Genomic DNA, 20,601 nt, shown 5'->3' on the forward strand with positions numbered 1-20,601 from the left:
GGCAAGGTGGCTCATGCCTGTAATCCCAGGGCTTTGGGAAGCCAAGCTGGGAGAATCTCTTGAGGCCAGGAGTTCAAGGTTACAGTGAGGTATGTCATGCCACTGCACTCTAGCCTGGGTGACAGAGTAAGACCCTGACTCTTAAAAAAAAAAAAAAATTACAGAAGAGCCAACTAATGAAAACACAGAGGAGACTTGTATCTATATTGTTTGTAAAAGGTAATACTTCGCTTTATGTGTTTAAAAATACATATAGAGCTTTTTTAAGGTGGATGTGTTCAGCATAGTGATACTCATTCCCGTAACTTAATCTAAAATGAGGTGGAAGTAGGGCAGGCGATTAAGGGAAATTTCTTGTACTGAAAGTAGCACAGGAATTAGAGGCTAATTCATCCTATTAATGAGTGTCTGAAGCAACACTGGCTGGATCAAAAGATAAGAACCCCAGAAGTTTTCCTAGGTTGTCAAACCAAGATTAATGGCACAGCAGTCAGGAGGAGCTATTGCCAGTGTAGTGGAACATGACAGCACACTCTCTTTTTTGCGAGTAAAGCAATTCACTCAGCCATCTCTAGAGACTTACAAAAGCAGATAGATCTCCACATTTAGTAAAATCAACACTAATAGCCTTCCATCCTCTCAATCATAGGAAGCCACAGCTGTGAGACATGAATTTACTGTAGCCATCCACATATCCAGTTGGTTCTACCACCCAAATTTTACTTGCAAGTATCTGTTTCCATCTCTAATGATCATTATGACCACATCTTGGGATCTCACATGGATTACTTTCATCTCCTAATTGGTCTCCCTTCTGGCCCTCTTCGAGTCCATTCTCCACCAGCAGCCAGAGCAATCTTATAAAAACACAAATCAGACCATGTAACCTCTTCCTGAAAATCCTCCAGTGGCTTTCTATGATTAGAGTAAAATCAAGGCCAGATTGTTCAAAGCCCTGTATTTATAGATATAGCTTCTGCCTCCCTCCCTGAATTAAGTTCATTCTTTCTCCCTCTTATTCACAATTTTCTGCTGGTTCCTAGAACTTGCACTTTCCCATCTCTGGGCCCTTGCACTTAACAGTTGCCTCCATCTGGAGCTCACTTTCCCAGGCATCTCATCACATAGAAAGATCTCTCACTCCTTCAGATCTCAGCTTAAATGCCACCTCCTCAGAAAGACTTCTGCTTGTCACCTTATCTAAGTAAGTGCCTCCTGGTATGTATCTTAATCATAACATCCTTTTTACCTCCTTTCTAACACCAAATTTATTATTAATTGTAGGCGAATACTCGGTTTTGTCCACTTTTCTCTCTAGAATGAACTCAGTGAGGACAAGAACCTTTTCTGTATTGCTCCCTGTGTGTTACTAATGATTAGTAGAGTGCCTGGAACACAGTAAGCACACAGTAAATTTTTTTTTGATGACGAACTAATGAGCGAACAAAGGAATGATAAGTGGTACTAATTTAAGCTAGCAACTTAAAATATTTGAGAAACTCTTCTCACAACTCAACAGATGGTATCTTTTGTTCACTTTGTTACCTCCTACCATGCCTCGGGAGTTAAGTGAAGACATGCATTTCAGCAAGTATTCAGTGAATATTTATTAAGTAATATATTTAAGGCTCTGTCGTAAGCACTGCTGGGAATACAAATACAAGTAAGATCTGTCTACCAAGACTTACAGGTTAGTGTTCTTAACAGACACATTTATAACTAGCTATAATTCAAGGCAGAGTGCTGTGCTAGAGGTATAAACAAAGAGCTGAGGGGCATGGAGGAGGAAGAGAGAAGTGATAAATTTTCCTGTGCCTACCGTTGGTGTTTCAAACTGTGACATTTCAGTGGAGTCATAGCTCTTCTGCCTCATGAAGCCCTGCCAGCTACCTAAAGACTTCGTGTTGGAACAGAGAAAAGATGACCATTTTCCTAGAGCTGGTGATGTGTTAACAGAACAGAAAGGCAGTAGGAAGATGTGAGGCAAAGTGGGAGAAAGCAGCAAATTCCTATTCAGATTCTATATTTACAAGGAGGTAATGCTTTCCACTCATTTCTACATTTGGTCATACTTATAATTTACTTTCACGAGGGTCATACATTTCCATATTGAATATAAAACAGTAGCACAAGGGAACCAGAAATATATTTTGAATTCAGCTTCCATGAGAAAGCCATGAAAAAATATACCGAAGCAGTTACTGGCTGATAAGTGAAAAATGGAAGAAATAATTTTGCCAAGAAGCATGAGTATCATTTGCTGAAAATGGATAGCAACAAGCAGACTATAAGACAGCAACAACTAAAGTTTAACTGTTGGAAGAATTTTTAAGAAGAGAGATGGAAAAGATCAGGATTGTTAACCTATTCTTAATACTTGAGTCATATGCACACTCATTTCACAGTCTAACAGCGACAGCAGAAATACCTGCAAATTCAAAGTCAAATTGAGTGCTGAATTGGAAAGTGAATCTGGAAGTGCTTGCATTGCTCTTCCTTGTACCCATCTGCTTAGTTTTATTCATTCATGAAACATGAAACACTTGTTGAGCTGCTGCTTCTCTACACCAAGGACTGTGCTAACCACTAGAGAAACTTAGGTGACTTAGTACACCCCTGACACTGAAGCCGTTATACTCTAAAGCAAGCTTGTCCAACCCATGGCCTGTGGGCCACATGTATCCCCAGGCAGCTTTGAATGTGGCCCGACACAAATTTTGTACACTTTCTCAAAACATGATGAGATTTTTTTGCAGTTTTTTTAGTTCATCTGGTATCTTTAGTGTTAGTATATTTTATGTGTCGCTCAAAACAATTCTTCTTCTTCTAGTGTGGCCCCAGGACGCCAAAAAATTGGACACCCCTGCTCTAAAGGGAAGTCAGACAAAGCAACCAACAATAGTGCCATAGTACAAAGTATTGTAGGAACCTAGACAAAGAGGAAATAAATACTTTTCAGAAGAGGTAGCATTAAAGTTCAGCCTTGAAGTATGGGTTGAATTCCGTTAAGCAGCAAGGGAATGCAGGAGCCCTGTAGGCAGAAAGGAAAAGGTAATGGCCGTAACAGAAACAAGGAAGAGTGAGAACATATAAAATGCCTTTGGGGGACTGTGAGCAGCTATGACGCGAGAATAAGATGCATGATCAGGAAGAGAGGATGATAGGAGATGTCACTGAGAAAACCTTAAATGCCATATTTAAGACTTTATAATTCTGTAGATGACAGGGAGCCTCTATAACCTTTTGAGGAGGAAGAAACAAAGATCTGATAACTCTGATTATGTGAAAGATAGCTCTGACAAGTGATGCATGGAAGATGAGTTGAAATGAAGGGAAGAGACTGAAAGTTGGGATACTAATTAAGAGGTTTATAGCAATAGTCCAGATGAGGAATGGTAAGACCTATAACAGGAGAATAGAGAGCAGGGTGTATGTGGGAGAGATATTTTGGTGATACTCAAAAGCACTTGGCCTTTTTTTATATGGTATGTGAAAGGTAAGGACAGAGGGATCAAAAATGACGAGATTTATCTTGAATGATGGGTAATAGTGATGCTACTAACCAACATAGAACTTTCTGAATGGAGGAGGGGCTCTTAACACGAGCAAAGGCAGGAGGAAGAACAGGCTTATGGGGAGAAAGTGAGTCCTATTTTGGACATGTTCATAATGAATTGCCTCTGAGGAAAGATGCACAAATATATTTAGGAGTGTGCCTTTAGAAAATAGACAAAGAGGCCAGGCGCGGTGGCTCAAGCCTGTAATCCCAGCACTTTGGGAGGCCGAGACGGGCAGATCACAAGGTCAGGAGATCGAGACCATCCTGGCTAACACGGTGAAACCCCATCTCTACTAAAAAAAATACAAAAAACTAGCCGAGCGAGGTGGCGGGCGCCTGTAGTCCCAGCTACTCGGGAGGCTGAGGCAGGAGAATGGCATAAACCCGGGAGGCGGAGTTTGCAGTGAGCTGAGATCCGGCCACTGCACTCCAGCCTGGGCGACAGAGCAAGACTCCGTCTCAAAAAAAATAGAAGGCTCAAGGCATGCAACTATAAATTTGTGCATTATCAGCAAATAACTGACAGTAGAAGCCATAGTACTAAACGAGATCACCCAAGAATATAAAGTAGGAAGTTCAGAAGCATGAAACAGAATAGTTATATTTCAATGCTGAAAGAAGATGATGAGCCAAATAGTAATTTAGAGGGGAATTAGAAAGAGAAACAAGAGGAAGTAAGGTCATGGAAGTCAAAGGAGAAGGCAATTTCAAGGAGGGGATACTCACCAGTACCTTGTACTGCAATAAGGCAAAGGGTAAGAGGCCATATATGGCTTTTGCTAGAATACTTTGCATAGAATGTTTGGTAGCAGAAGTCCAATTCCTGTAAGTTAAAAACTACACGTGAAATGAAAGTAGAGACCACTACCATAGACTCAGCTTCCCAAAATTTTAGCACTGAAGGAAGGGAAAAGTTTGACTATGTTGGTTGACATTGGGAAATGGAAAGTTAAAAAGTAAGAGACTAAACATAGAAGAGAGGCAAAGGATGATGAGTTCTAGAAACCTGGCTATCAAAAGGGCAACTTAAAGTCCTTTTTGAACAAACCTTTTTGAACTTTTGGAAACCCATATCTTTTTAGTTGCCACACTGGTATTTCTGCGAGAGCTCAGGAGCTATTGAATATTAAGAACCTGGCCAGAAGACGCCTTTGTCCAACTGGCAGAAAGGGAGATGGAGGCATGGGGATCCTTGCTAGAAGTACTAAATTCCCCATATCCTAAACAATGGTTACCTGATGGTTAATTTCTCAGAGGAATTAATCTTACTGAAAATACCACTTTATCAGGTCATGCTACAAGTTACTTTTTTGCAAACACAAAGACCCCTAGTAACACAAGAGAAACATCCTTTTAAAGCAACTTCCCTCTTCATGGTGGGCTCTGGTAGGGAATCTATCGATGATACCATAGTTTGAATACTTTCAGCTAGCTGTAAGTTTGAAAAATTACTTCATATTGGCTAGGAATGAGTGGCAGGTGTTCGAAATAGGTTTTTATACTGGAAGGCTGCTGGGGATAGAAAGTGACTCATTACTGTCATGGGACACAAGGACTCCTCTTCCTTTTCTCTTCTTATGGAGTATGCTTCAACAGTCTTGTGGTAAAGAATAATAATTTCAGCTTTTTTTTTTTTTTTTTTTGAGACGGAGTATCACTCTGTTGCCCAGGCTAGAGTGCAGTAGCATAATCTCGGCTCATTGCAGCCTCTGCCTCCCGGGTTCAAGTGATTCTCCTGCCTCAGCCTCCTGAATAACTGGGATTACAGGCATGCACCACCATGCCAGGCTAATTTTTGTTAGTAGCTGGGGTTACAGGCATGCACCACCATGCCGAGCTAATTTTTGTATTTTTAGTAGAGACGGGGTTTTATCATGTTAGTCAAGCTGGTCTCGAACTTCTGGCCTCAAGTGATCTGCCCGCCTCGGCCTCCCAAAGTGCTGGGATTGCAGGTGTGAGCCACCTCGCCTGGCCTAATTGCAGTTTTTATCCCTACACAAAAAAAAAAAGACCAAGTGCTTTTGAGTATCACCAAAATGCGTCTCCCACATACACCCTGCTCTCTCTTTTCATTTAATAATTCTTAGCATTTCTCACCTAGATTGTTGCTATAAACCTCATAACTAGTGTCCCCACTAGTATCCCAAATATCTAATTTATGAGGATATTATGTTTGTTTCTGCCCATTTTCGCTGATATTGAGGTAAACACTTCCTTAGTCCTCCTTTCTACTCTTTCTTCATCCTCTATCCATCCCCTGTTAGTAATCCCTCAAAAAGTAATTTTCTTGTTTTATTTAAGGTACTGCTAACTACTGAAATAAGTAAACCCCAAAACCTAAGTGATGTATCACAATAGAAATTTATTTTTCACTCACATGAAGTCCAAAGGCACCACATGGTTTGGAAGAGGTCTGCCCTGTACCATTTTTCAGAGACGCAGGCCATTGGGGTCTCTGCCATCTTTCACACACTGCTTTCCAGGGTAATTGTTTTTATCAGCTGGCAGATGGGGGAAGACAAAAAACAGTGTAAGAATGGAAGATTCTTGTGGGCCAGGTCTGAAATGAACATTATTTCTGTCTGCATTTCATTAACCAGAACTGAGTCACCTAACCCCAATTGATTGCATGGTCCCTGGCAAGGAAGCCACTTGCCAACAAGAACTCTTGACTCGGAAGGGGAGCACAATCTTTGGAGGCAGCCAGCCATTTCTGCCTCATAATTCTCATCTCACTAGGTCTCTTTAAATAACCCACATTAACCTCTGTAATATAAAGACACTTCACAGCAATGTATATTATTTCTGCCCAAATTATAAGATAGGCTTTAGATTACAAGCATTTTCTTGCCAACTGGCTGTAACTATACCACTTCGTCACATCTGACCCTCACACAGAATATCAAAGCACCTGGCCAGGCACGGTGGCTCACGCCTGTACTCCCAGCACTTTGGGAGGCCGAGGCAGGTGGATCGCATGAGGTCAGGAGTTCGAGACCAGCCTGGCTAACATGGTGAAACCCCATTTCTACTAAAAATACAAAAAATTAGCCAGGCGTGGTGGCGTGTACCTGTAATCTCAGCTCTTCAGGAGGCTGAGGCAAGAGAATCGCTTGAACCCGGGAGGCAGAGGTTGCAGTGAGCTGAGATCACACCATTGCACTCCAGCTTGGGCAACGAGTGAAACTCCATCTCAAAAAAATTTTTATATATATATATATATATATATATCAAAGCACCTAAGTGTTGTTTCTCTGAAGCATGAGAAGGTTGTGTATTAAGTTTGTCATCATAAGTTAATGAAATCTGCGTGACTCCATATTAGTAACTCTGACTAGAACAGTGAGAAACTATCCATGCTAGAAATATCTAAGTTTATTTGTTAGCATGTTTTGGTACTACAAATAGAAACTTTAAGACTAGATATCTCCTGGGATGCTAAGTGAAAAAAAAAACAAAACAAAAAACATAATGCCATTGTATATTTTGTGTAAAACAATTATTATCCAACTTCCATACTGTTAAATGAGGACAGAGGGGAGTGATTCTTGCTTTAGAAAGGGTTTTGCTCTAAGACTCCATAGCTCTAAACTCTTGAAGTATAGGATCATCAAATGACAGTAGTTCCTCACTGCCTTGTAACCCCTAGTTATCCGGAAGTATCATTTGTCTCCAGTATCAAGGGACTACTCATGCCTACAAATGAGAATGCAAGTAGAATTTGTTCTCTGCTATTCTGGACACCACCTTCTCTGACTTTTGTCAAAACACACATATTTATCCAGCAAAGGGGAGAAGGGAGAGTGCTGGGGGAAGGATCCTCAACTCTGACCTGTGATCGATTCTCTCCTAATTATATCAAAAATCAAATATGCCTTGAATATAAGATTTACTATCTTCCTGAACACCTCTGGTCTATATGACAAATTTGTGTTCTTCCTGTTAGCCTTTTACCTTGTTTCTTAGGGACCAGTTAGCTCTGTCCTTATCCTCCCCTCTGCCTGAAGTTACACCTCCAAGTTTCATTTGCTAGCAGTGAATGGCGTCTGTACCCCAGTAATTTTTCCCTGATCTGTGGACTTCTCTTCCGGCTGCAAAGGTAGTAGGGTACGGTGTGGAAGGGTAGGGATCAGGGTTAAGGACAGGATATCACATTTCACCCTGCTACACACATTGAAGACTGAAGTTCCATTTGAACACAGTCATCTTCCTATATGTTTAAAGATATTTGTGGTTACTGGACGTTCCTTTAGTTTAGCGTTACACTAGTTACTCTGGAGAATATAAAAGAAATATAAAATACATTCACTTAATATGTCTCACCTAATTCTTACCACAGTCCTGAGAGGAAGATATTACTATCCCTGTCTCACAAAGAGGTTCAGTGTCTTGTCTTAGGTTATAGAGTGTGTAAGTGGCAGAACTAGGATTTAAACATAGGCCTGTTTGACTTTTAGAGATGAAGAGGCAGCACTGTGAATGCCAGTAAGGAAATTTGTAAAGTAACTTTGAATCACAAGATGATATCATTATATAAGTTATATGAAAATAATTCTCGGTCGGGCGCAGTGGCTCACGCCTGTAATCCCAGCACTTTGGGAGGCTGAGGCGGGTGGATCACGAGGTCAGGAGATCGAGACCATCCTGGCTAACATGGTGAAACCCCGTCTCTACTAAAAATACAAAAAAAAATTAGCCAGGCAGGGTGGCAGGCACCTGTAGTCCCAGCTACTCAGGAGGCTGAGGCAGGAGAATGGCGTGAACCCGGGAGGCGGAGCTTCCAGTGAGCCAAAATCACCACTGCACTCCACTCTGGGCGACAGAGCGAGACTCCGTCTCAAAAAAAAAAAAAGTAGTAATTATCTTCTGTCTTCACTTCCCTACCCCATGGCCTTTATGACCATATCTGAACCCATATGAAAGTTGATTATGGTTACCATCTTTTTTGGTTTTTGCTTTTGTTTGAGATAGGGTCTTGCTCACCACCCAGGCTGAAGTGCAGTGGCACGATCACAATTTGCTGCAGTCTCAACCTCCCAGGCTCAAGTGATCCTCCCACCTCAGCCTCCCAAATAGCTAGGAGCACAGACACATGCCACCACGCCCGGCTAATTTTTTAAATTTTTTTGTAGAGATAGGATCTCGCTGTGGTGTCCAGGCTGGTCTCAAACTCCTGGACCCAAGCAGTCCTCCTGCCTCAGCCTCTCAAAGTGCCGAGACTACAGGTGAGAGCCACTGTGCCTAGGCCTCGTCATCTTTAATTATAAAGGGAAAAACATAGTTGTGCCCCGTCTTGCTTTAAAACATGTCATGCTTCCTAGAGCTGTCTCTACTTTATTTCTTACCTACTCTTTCTCAAAATGCCAATCAAAAAGTGTCAAAATAATGATTGCTGATTTTAATTATGTTTGAAGAATTCAGAGTTTATACTATACAAATGAGTATATTGTTCTTTACAGTGGTGGAGTTTTTTTCACACAAATGTGCTCTGAAACAAAAATCAAGTTGCTAATCTTGTCAGTGTGGTAATGGAACTAGGTTTCAGTGGAAACTAGGACTTCAGAAACACTGAAGTTCTCATTCTAGCCCTTTCACTTCCTAGGCATGTAAGCTGGGTCTGTCCCTCAATCTTGCTTAGTCTCAGTCAGTCCTCTGCCATAATATTGGGAGTAGTATTTACTGCTATACCTATGGTGTAATGATTTTTTTTGAGAATCTAAAAATTATTAAAATATTTGTCTGGGTGCAGTGACTCAGGCCTGTAATCCCAACAGTTTGGGAGGCCAAGCCAGGCAGATAACTTGAGATCAGGAGTTCAAAACCAACCTGGCCAACATGGTGAAACCCCATCTCTACTAAAAATACAAAAATTAGCCGGGCGTGGTGGTACACGCCCATAATCCCAGCTACTTGGGAGGCTGAGGAAGAAGAATTGCTTGAACCCAGGAGGTAGAGGTTGCAATGAGCCAAGATCATGCCACTGTACTCCAGCCTGGGCAATGGAGTGAGACTCTTGTCTCAAAAAATAATTATTATTATTATTTTGATTTTTCAGTTTTTTGTTGTTTTTTTGTTTTTGTTTTTGTTTTTGTTTGTTTGTTTTTTTTGAGACAGGGCCTCACTGTGTTGCCCAGGCTGGAGTGCAACGGTGTAATCATAGCTTACTGCAGCCTCAATGTCCTGGGCTTAGGCAGTTTTTCTGCTTCAGCCTCCCAAGTAACTGGAACTACAGGCACACACCAGCACAACTGGCTTTTTAACTTTTTTGTAGAGACAGGGTCCTGCTTTGTTACCCAGGCTAGCCTTGGACTCCTGGACTCGAGTGATCCTCCCACCTTGGCCTCCCAAAGTGCTGAGATTACAGGTGTGAGCCATGATGCCTGGCCTGAAGTATTTTGAAAACCATAAGATACACAGATATAAGATGTTATTACTTACTCATCCATTTTGGAAATATATACTCCTATTACCTAGACTCTCTTGAGGATAGAAGCCATGCTTTTTCACACATATGTAGAGCAACATAGAAGAGTGCCGTGCAGTGGGTGCTGTAATGGAGATGTGTACCAGGTACAACAGGAACCTAAGGAAAGAACCCCTGAGTTTATCAGAGGGCACCAGGGGAGGCTTCACAGAGGAGATGATGTGAATTGCCACTTGAAGATTGAGAAATTGTTTTTCTGATGAACTAAACAGGAAAGAGAATTCCAGGCAGAGGGAAAGCATATTTGAAACCCTACAGATAATTTACTGTGTCTGGAATTGAAAGGATAAGGTAAAGAGGTAAAGACAGACAAATAGGCAAGGAACAAATTATGTAAAGCTTTTGGATACCATGCTAAGGAATTTAAATTTTATATCAGAGGGAAAATAAAACTAGCAAATAATTTTGAGCAGAATTTTGATCAGGTTTCTGCAACGTAGATTATTGTGATGGCCAGGGAGCGAGCAGTAGAGAATAAAATGAAGAGAATGAGATTCTTGTGACTTTTCAGGAGAGAAAGTATAGGAGAGGGGGAAAATAGCTACTATGTTTTATGCCTGAGTAACTGGCAATATTTAAAAAAGAGAGAGAGATATATGGTTTTGAGGGAAAGCTCCAACTTCAAAAAGTGAGTTTGATGATGGTGGAGGTAGAGAGATCCAGCAGACCAAGAAGCAAAATTAAATCTCAGTGTTCAAGATGTCACCATGGGAGCCAATATAGAATGTACATTGCTGTTTTCCCTTATGTCCTACATACCACAAACTTTGAGTCCAGTGTACTATTCAGAACCATTCTTTTAGTAATAATGTAGCATGCTTGTATTCAAAAAGAAATGAACTATAGTTGCCACCTTCATCTTATCCTTGACCTGTATTACTTGCTGTTTCTCCTCAGTGCCTGATGTAAAAGCAAGCAGTTATCTCTAGCCAGCTGAAATGAAGACTAGAGAAATGCAGACATCTCACCAGCATTTCTTAGTTATGGTGGTAAAATGAAAACACTAGGGCGAAGTCAATTCTATGTCTAACTGAAAATTCATTTCCTTGTCAAGCACAAGCTTTTTTACATTAATCCCAATAGGCATGAATTCTCATTAACAGCCTAAAGTGTAGATAGTGGATCAGAGGCTTATATTCAGGAGTTCTAGTCACAGTGGAACAGCCATGGATGAGTAACTTAAAGTAATAATTCTTATACCAGGGAGGCTCCAGTAATTTTACTGTTAAGAGCTGGACAGAATTTTGAGATCTTAAGAGTAAGATACTTCATACATGCTTTGTATTGTTGTCTTAACTTCCATGTGGTCTGTTAAAATAACTTATTCAAAAAGAACAATCTCTATTGAAAAAACTAAAATAGACTGGGTGCAGTGGCTCACGCTTGTAATCCCAGCACTTTGGGAGGCTGAGGCAGCCAGATCATGATATCAGGAGTTCAAGTCCAGCCTGGCTAGCATGGTGAAACCCCAACTCTACTAAAAATACAAAACATGAGCTGGGCGTGGTGGCACACACCTGTAATCCCAGCTACTTGGGAGACTGAGGCAGGAGAATTGCTTGAACCCAGGAAGTGGCGGTTGCAGTGAGCTGAGAGCGCACCAGTGCACTCCAGCCTGAGTGACAGAGCGAGATTTCATCTCAAAAAGAAAAAAATAACCTATCAACTAAATTGAGTTTTCATGGGATAAATAAGAGTTCAGGGCCGGGCGCAGTGGCTCACACCTGTAATCCTAGCACTTTGGGAGGCCAAGGTGGGTAGATCATGAGGTCAGGAGATGGAGACCATCCTGGCTAACACAGTGAAACCCCGTCTCTACTAAAAAATATATTTAAAAAAATTAGCCAGGCGTGGTGGCGGGCACCTGCAGTCTCAGCTACTCAGGAGGCTGAGGCAGGAGAATGTCATGAACCTGGGAGGTGGAGCTTGCAGTGAGCCGAGATCACACCACTGCACTCCAGCCTGGGCAACAGAGCAAGACTCCATCTAAAAAAAAAAAAAGGAGAGTTCAGTGTCAATTTCTAGATTTTATGAATTTGAAAGAACCCTGGACTCACACCTTCAGATGATACTGATGATTCCATGCAAGCTACACTTGTCTGAGACATTCTCCTAATTAAATAACTTCCTTTCTATTATGGTTAATTTATCCAATCAAACAAGGTGATCTGGTATCCACTACAATTTAGAAATTCTGTAAAGTCAAAAATTAAAAATCCCTTTTTAAAATCTTATTGGAATGAAATCCATTTGATGAGTCCTATGTAAGATGGGAGCTGTCCCATCCCCTGTGTTCCAGGTTCTTTACTGACACTTAAAAACTCTACAGTCATGGCAGAAGGCACCTCTTCACAGGGCGGCAGGAGAGATAATGAGTGCCAGTGGAGAAAATGCCAGACACTTATAAAACCATCAGCTATCATGAGAACAGCATGGGAGAAACTGCCCCTATGATTCAGTTACCTCCCACTGGGTCCCTTCCACAGCATGTGGGGGTTATGGGGATTACAATTCAAGGTGAGGTGTAGGTGGAGACACAGAGCCAAATCATATCATTCTGCCCCTGGCCCCTCCCAAATCTCATGTCCTCAAATTTCAAAACACATCGTGCCCTTCCAGCAGTCTCCCGGAGTCTTAACTCATTCCAGCATTAACCTGAAGTCCAAGTCCAAAGTCTCATCTGAGACAAGGCAAGTTCCTTCCACCTATGAGCCTATAAAATCAAAAGCAAATTAGTCATTTCCTAGATACAATGGGGGTACAGGCATTGGGTAAATACACACATTCCAAATGGGAGAAATTGGCCAAAACAAAGGGGCTACAGGCCCCATGCAAGTCCAAAATCCAATAGGGCAGTCATTAAACCTTACAGTTCCAAAAGGATTTCCTTTGACTCCATGGCTCACATGCAGGTCATGCTGATGTGAGAGGTGGGCTCCCACAGCCTTGGTCAACTCCACCCCTGTGTCTTTGCAAAGAGTACAGCCCCCTTCCTGGCTGCTTTCACGGGCTGGTGTTGAGTGTCTGCAGCTTTTCCACATACACAGTGCAAGCTCTTGGTGGATCTCCCATTCTGGGGTCTGGAGGATGGTGACCCTCTTTTCACAGCTCCCCTAGGCAGTGCCCCAGTGGGGACTCTGTGTGGGGGTTCCAACCCCACATTTCCCTTCCACATTGCTCTAGCAGAGGTTTTCCATGAGGGCTTCGCCCCTGAAGCAAATCTCTGCCTGGACATCCAGGCATTTTCATACATCTCATTAAATATAGGCAGACATTCTCAAACCCTAGTTCTTGACTTCTGTGCACCCACAGGCCCAACGCCATGTGTAAGCTGCCAAGGCTTGGGGCTTGCACCCTCTGAAGCAACAACCTGAGCTGTATATTGGCCCTTTAGCCACAGCTGGGATGCCAGGTACCAAGTCCAGAGATTGCACAAAGCAGCAAGGCCCTGGGCCCAGCCCTCTAAGCCACTTTTTTCTCCTAGGCCTCTGGGCCTCTGATGGGAGGGGCTGCCATGAAGCCCTTCAAAATGCCCTGGAGACATTTTCCCCATTGGCTTGGTGATTCAACATTTGGCTCCTCATTAAGTATGTAAATTTCTGCAGCTGGCTTAGATTTCTCCCTAGAAAATGGGTTTTTATTTTCTATTGCATTGTCAGGCTGCAAATTTTTCAAACTTTTATGCTCTGTCACCTCTTGAATGTTTTGCTACTTAGAAATTTCTTCCACTAGTATCCTAAATCATCTCTCTCAAGTTCAAAGTTCACAGATCTCTTGGGCAAGGGCAAAATGCCACCAGTCTCTACTAAAGTGTAGCAAGAGTCACCTTTACTCCAGTTCCCAACAAGTTCCTTATCTCTGTCTGAGACCACCTCATCCTGGACTTCATTGTCCATATCACCATCAGTATTTTTGTCAAAGCCATTCAACAAGTCTCTAGGAAGTTCCAAATTTTCCCACATTTTCCTGTCTTCTTCTGAGCCCTCCAAACTGTTCCAACCTCTGCCTGTTACCCAATTCCAAAGTTGCTTCCACATTTTTGGGCAGCACCCTATTCTCTGCAGTACCAATGTACTGTATTAGTCCATTCTCACACTGCTATAAAGAAATGCCCAAGACTGGGTGATTTATAAAGAAAAAAGGTTTCATTGACTCACATTGACTGGGGAGGCCTAAGGAAACTTATAATCATGGCAGAAGGCACCTCTTCACAAGGCAGCAGGAGAGAGAATGAGTGCCAGCAGGGGAAATGCCGGACACTTAGAAAACCATCAGATCTCATGAGAACTCACTATCATGAGAACAGCATAGGGGAAACCACCCCCATGATTCAGTTACCTCCCACCAAGTCCTTCCCATGACATGTGGGGATTATGGGGGTTACAATTCAAGGTGAGATTTGGGTGGGGACACAGAGCCAAAGCATACCAGCCATAGAGAGACAGTTCTAAGTGTCTGCAGTTCTTAGAGGCATAACAAACGGGGTAAGAAAACACATCTCAAAGGGGATCTAGTGTCCTTTCTTTAATGCCAGATTTTTTCTTCTAAAGTTTTATTGAGCATTTTTATATGCAGTAGACAATGTTAGGCACTATGGAAAATATAAGTAATTCAGATTTCTTTCGTGAATGTAAGTAGAAATACAACCCTAAATATCATACATGTCACACATACATTAACAAAGAAGTGTATCATTAGGATGCTTTGAGCTGGAAAAAAACAGAAAACTCCAATTCAAATAGATTAAACAGTAAAGAAATCTATTACCTCATACAGCAAGTTCAGAATTAGGGCAGCTAATAGGGCTTAAGCTTTATTTTTCTGCAATTCTTTTAGTCTAACCCTCCTGTTGACTTTGTCTTCAAGCCAGCTGACCACATGATTTACAAGAGAACTAAGGCAGTTCTGGACATCATGGGCAGATAAGACAATATCCAGAGGCAGACAAAAGAGCTTTCTCTTTCATAAACAGGTTTGGGATCTGTTAGCAAGGAGGTAATGGGGAACGGATGCTATCAGGAACCTCAATCTAGTGGAGGAGAGAGTATGTGACAGTATGGCAAACGCTGTGCGAGAGGATATACAGTCTATACTGGTGGCAGTAGAAAGAAAGCCCTCCATTCTCCTCAGCTAGAAGGAAAGGGTAGGGCCTTGGCAGAGGCTGATCAGAGAAGACTTCACTTGGGGAAGAGGTTGTAAGTCCAGTTTGGGTCATGTTGAGTGTGAGGTACTATGGGACCTCCAAATGGGGAAATACAATAGGCAGTTGGGTATATACTGGCCTAAGGCTGAGAAGAAAAGTCTGAATAAAGAAAAAGATACAGAATATAGGTGGTGGTGAAGGCTTTGAGGATGGATGAGCTAATCTAGAGCGAGGAAAGAATAGGACCAAGAATGAGATCCTGAGGAACACTGACATTTAAGCATGGGTGGAATGAGAGTTGCTGACAGAGACAGAAAATAAAAATGAAAATCTTGTAATGCCATCTGTGTGTGGGATGGGTGTAAGCCAACTAGAACTGACATTTTGTGGTATTTATACATGTGATTTGGATAAGGAACTGCCTAGGAACCTTTCAATACCCATTCTTTGCCCAGGAGTAGGTTCTCTTCCCCAAGAAACCAGTTGAATGGTATAGTTTTGTTGGAGGTATGACTGGACCTGAAGAGTCCCCCAACCAAAGCAGAATTAGGGCATTAACATTTCTGTTCAAATGAATCAGACCGGACGCAGTGGCTCACGCCTGTAATTCCAACACCTTGGGAGGCCAAGGAGGGTGGATCACCTGAGGTCAGGAGTTTGAGACCACCCTGGCCAACATGGCGAAACCCTCTCACTACTAAAATACAAAAATTAGCCAGACATGGTGGTGGGTGCCTGTAATCCCAGCTACTCAGGAGGCTGAGGCAGGAGAATCACTTGAACCCAGGAGGTAGAGGCTGCAGTGAGCCGAGATCACGACACTGCACTCTAGTCTGGGCAACAGAGTGAGACTCCATGTCAACTTAATTAATTAATTAATTAATTAAAATGAATTTCTCTTTTTTTGCAGGAGTGGTCACACATTACTTGCCTTTTGGTTTTCCCGCCAAGAGGGAAAACTAAACCGACAGCAGACTATTGAACTGGGACATCACATCCTCAAAGCACACATTTTTAAGGTAATTAAAGCAGTTGGAACCATTTTTCCCCCATCTTTAGCAGACTTTCATACACTATATGTAAGAAACTATTTCATTGTAGTCCCTGCCTTCTGAAGTTCTTTTGCTGCAAAATTGGTTCATCTCCCAACATGTATGGCCTGTTCCTCCCTAGGCCTTTAGAACTACATTGTGCGTCTCCCAGTGTAACTAACTGATAGGCTTTTCAGGAAATGTATATGTATAATCATTGACAAGGTGCATATACACCTATAGATGTGGGCTCCATACATGACCTATCATCTCCTGAGGACAGTCATATTGTAGCAGTTAGTTGCAGGTTTTCATGATGTCTAAAAAATCACTGAGGGCAGTTACTCTTTCAATTTTTTAATAATTGTTTTAGTGATGATAATAACATTCCTGGTGCTATGATTTTCAAACTATTTACCTGGAGTCAACACTAACCTTCCTTGGAGCTACTTCCCCCAAATGTCTCTTCAAATTATATCCCAGTTTTTCTCCCATTAGTTTGAAAAACCTTTAAGAACTCTATAACATCAGCTTCGCTCAGCTTTCAAAAGGCTGCAATGGAGGACCAAAAAGAGGACACATAATTTGTTTGTGCATGTATGCATTCATTTGTTTATTCGTCACTTACTGAGGCATTGAACTAGGTACTAGAGATACAAAAACAAAAAAGATACAATCCCTAATCTCAAGGAATTTGTAGTTCAAATAACAGTTTTGGGTTAACCCACAAAAGTGGAGAAGGAAATTATCGTCCTAATTTTTATATCCCACAGTATGAGAGTTCCAATCCCTATAGCCTTTTCAGAATTCTTTTCCTGCCTCAGGATGGAGAAATATGGGTATCTTAAACAGTTCTCTGGGTCAGGCTTCCCCCACAAGATATTGTTAAAAAATGAAACCATCGTCTTCAGAGAGAAGAATGGCGTTAAGATAACTTCAAGAGCCTAGCAAATTCTTCTCAATATATAAGCACAGAGCCAGAGCAGCCTGGTCGTCAGATGGACAGAAGTGAAACCCACAGTGACAGATCTTTTACTTGAATCTTACTTGTCTTGTCTAACAAATCACTGTACCAAAAATGACCTTACTTAGTAGGAGCAGAGTGGAGCTAAAATAACTGGCAAGGTATGGCATTCCAGTTTCAAGCAGACTAAAAAGTAGCTAATAATTCCATAAACTCTAAGAGCATTGTCCTGCTGTTAGATAGTAACTAAAAGACAGTAACTTAAGTATTAACCTTTTAGCATCACCATCTGCCAAGAATCAGATGCAAAGATGAAGCTAATGCCTGCCTTTGCTGCCCCATAAAACAAATACCACATTTGCAGAGAAGAGTAGCATAAAGCTTCATTTGACCAAGTATTTTATCCCATACGTGGAAACGTACATTTAAACATGCACTCCTGTCATTAGCACAGTTTTATCTTATATTGATGCAGACTGCATGGTTGCCTGAGATAAGACTGGCTCCATGTGTGATTCAAGCCATAAATACTCTAGTATACAGCATATGGTGATGACGTGACTGCAAGCTGAAGAATGAAGAACTTGGACTATGGTTTTCCTGGTGCTGCAGTTTACAGGATCCTTTAAATGCAGAGTGTTCCCTGTTGAGAGGCTTTAACTTCTCCCAAACTGCTAGAATTCTCAATCTGCACCAGCTGTGGGTCAAAGACAAATATAGACTTTATGGTTAGAAATAGTTCCACTTGAAACTTCTATTCAGCAGTGACACACAATCCAGTGGGTACATTCATTTTACATTTCTCTGGTTTTATCTTCATAAAGGTGACGTTTGTAAGTAACGCGCTTTAAAGAAGCTCATTGGATAAGCCCCCGAGGTTTATGATCTTAAGATACCTGAGCCACAGCTAAAGATCCCTAAGATAAAATTGCTCGTTTCTTCATGCTTTCCCTGTTTTCTTAAGTATTCAAAAATCTTGAGCAAGCTTATCACTGGCTGGTAAACAGTTTTGTAAATTTAGATTCTAAGGAAGGGATTCCATTACCATTTATTGCCGACAAAAAGATCCCTTACCTGAGCAATAGTTACAGATGCTGAAGAGGCACTTTCTCAAGCTATTTGAACATAAAATTCTCTTAAAGAAACCATGAGCTTAGAATTTAATTATGCGTTATTTTTGGCTACATCCTGGCTGGTAATGGGATCACACTTCTCTGTCATCTTTGTTGAGTTGAACTAAACTGAAGCTCTTTCCTCCCATACTTCACAAGAACAAAGGATCAACTCCACTAACCAGAAGAAATCAAAAGTCCATAGTACAAGTAAAGCTAATATTCCAAATCCAAAGCTCTGTATTTCAGGCTTATTTCTTGTGTATTTACTCCAGCCTCAGTGTGGTTCTCAGTGGTCCATTTACTGGACCATTTAGTTGACATTCATTTACCAAGGTCCATTCTTACTCAGCTCCTTTTCCCATTTCTTTTTCCTCTACCTCTTAATGAAGCCAACTAACAAAACAAACAGCACAACTTGTGAGTCTCTGAAAAAGATCAAAAACCAAGTGTTACTTCCCTTAACTATTTCCTCCCCTCACCACAAATCAATCTATATCATTATCAATTCTTACCTCTTTTTTTCTTGTTTTAGAAGAAAAGATGTTCCTATTCCTCTTTAATTGCATTATGAAATGTAGGAAAGTACAGATAATTGAATGTAATCAAATATTATCTACCATGTTAACATTTTTCCATGTTTGCTTCAATTATTTTTCTTTATTTTTAAGAAATGAATGTAACAAATATAATAAATAATGCTTTTGTATTTCTCTGTAACCCCATTTCTCTCTCTCCCCCTAGAGATAACTTGTAAATGTGTTAGGATTTAGCATATGCTAACACCGCTGACATGTTCTTCTCATCTATATTTTACACTTTTCCAATGTAGGTTCATATTCATAAGGAATATATACAACTATTTTGGGTTTTTTAATACTATAAGATTCTGTAACTTTTTTCTTTTTTTCAATCAACATTGTACCTTTGAGATTTCTCTATAGATGTAGGTCAGTGATTTTCAACTCTAGCTATACATTAAATTCTCTTGCAGAGTTTTTTTAAAAGTACACATTCCTGAGCCTTACTCCCAGAGATTATGAGTCATTGTTCTGGAGTAGAACCTAGGCTTCATTTTTAAAATAGACTTTATTTCTTAGACCAATTTTAGGTTTATATAAAAATTGAACAGAAAGTACAGAGTTCCCACATACTCACTCCCCCAACCACAGTTTTCCCTGTTATTAATATCTTGTACTGATGTGGTACATTTGTTACAATTGAGGAACCAATAGTGATACATTATTATTAGCTGCAGTCCATCCTTCATGTTAGGGTCCACTCTATGTGTTGTACAGCCCTATAGATTTTGCCAAATGCGTAATGTCACGTATCCGCCATTAAGTATCATACAGCATCATTTCATTGCACTAAAATTCCTTTATCCGCCACCTATTCATTCCTCTCCTCTTACCCTCCTCAACCCCTGGGAACCACTGATCTTTTTACTGTTTCTATAGTTTTGCCTTTCCCAGAATGTCATATAGTTGGAATCACACAATGCTTAGAATGTTCAGACTGGCTCCTTTCACTTAACAATATGCATTTAAGGTTCCTACGTGTCTTTTTTGGCTTGATAGCTCATTTCTTTTTATTGCTGAATAATATTTCACTATATGGATTACTACATTTTATTTAGCCATTCATCTATTAAAGGACATCGTGGTTGCTTCCAGTTTTGGCAATTATGAATAAAGCTTCTATAAACACTAAAATACAGGTTTTTATGTGAACATAATTTTCAACTCATTTGAGTAAATGCCTTAGTAGTGCAATTACCAGATTGTATGGTAAGACTATGTTTAGCTTGTAAGACATTGCCAGACTAGTTTCCAAAGTGACTGTGCCATTTTGCATTCCCACCGGCAATGACTGATCACTAGTATTTTTGAAAAGCTTCCTAGGTAGTTCTACTGTGCACCCCAGCTAGTTGAAAAACCACTGTTCTTTTCTTTTCCTGTGAAAAAATCACTATTCTACATCAGTAATTTAAAGATGGCAATATAGCAAGCATGGTAGTTAAGAGATCAGACTCCAAAAGCAGACCGAGTTCAAACCCTATCTCTCTTACTTCCTAACTGTATGACTTTAAGCAAGTTGTTTAACTTTACTTTTTTTTTTTTTTTTTTTTTTTTTTTTTTTTTTGGAGACAAGGTCTTACTCTGTCACCCAGGCTGGAGTATAGTGGCACAGTCACATCTCACTGCAGCCTTGAACTCCTGGACTCAAGCAGTTTTCCCACCTCAGCCTCCCAAGTAGCTAGGACTACAGGCAAACACCACTACACATGGCTAATTATTTTTATTTT

General features: G+C 40.9%; 1 protein-coding gene across 9 annotated transcripts in view; it reads left to right on the plus strand.

Annotated features, from left to right (window-relative positions):
• TANC2 (tetratricopeptide repeat, ankyrin repeat and coiled-coil containing 2) overlaps positions 1–20,601 on the plus strand; it is a 471,789-nt gene that overhangs the window by 406,080 nt on the left and 45,108 nt on the right. For all 9 annotated transcript variants that reach the window (XM_017950844.3, XM_031657665.1, XM_031657666.1 and 6 more), the window contains one exon: positions 16,097–16,205. In XM_017950844.3, coding sequence (XP_017806333.1) covers positions 16,097–16,205 — 109 coding nt within the window. The remainder of the gene's footprint in view (positions 1–16,096; positions 16,206–20,601) is intronic.

The sequence above is a fragment of the Papio anubis genome, chromosome 17 (assembly GCF_008728515.1).
Source record: "Papio anubis isolate 15944 chromosome 17, Panubis1.0, whole genome shotgun sequence".
Lineage (NCBI taxonomy): Eukaryota > Metazoa > Chordata > Mammalia > Primates > Cercopithecidae > Papio > Papio anubis.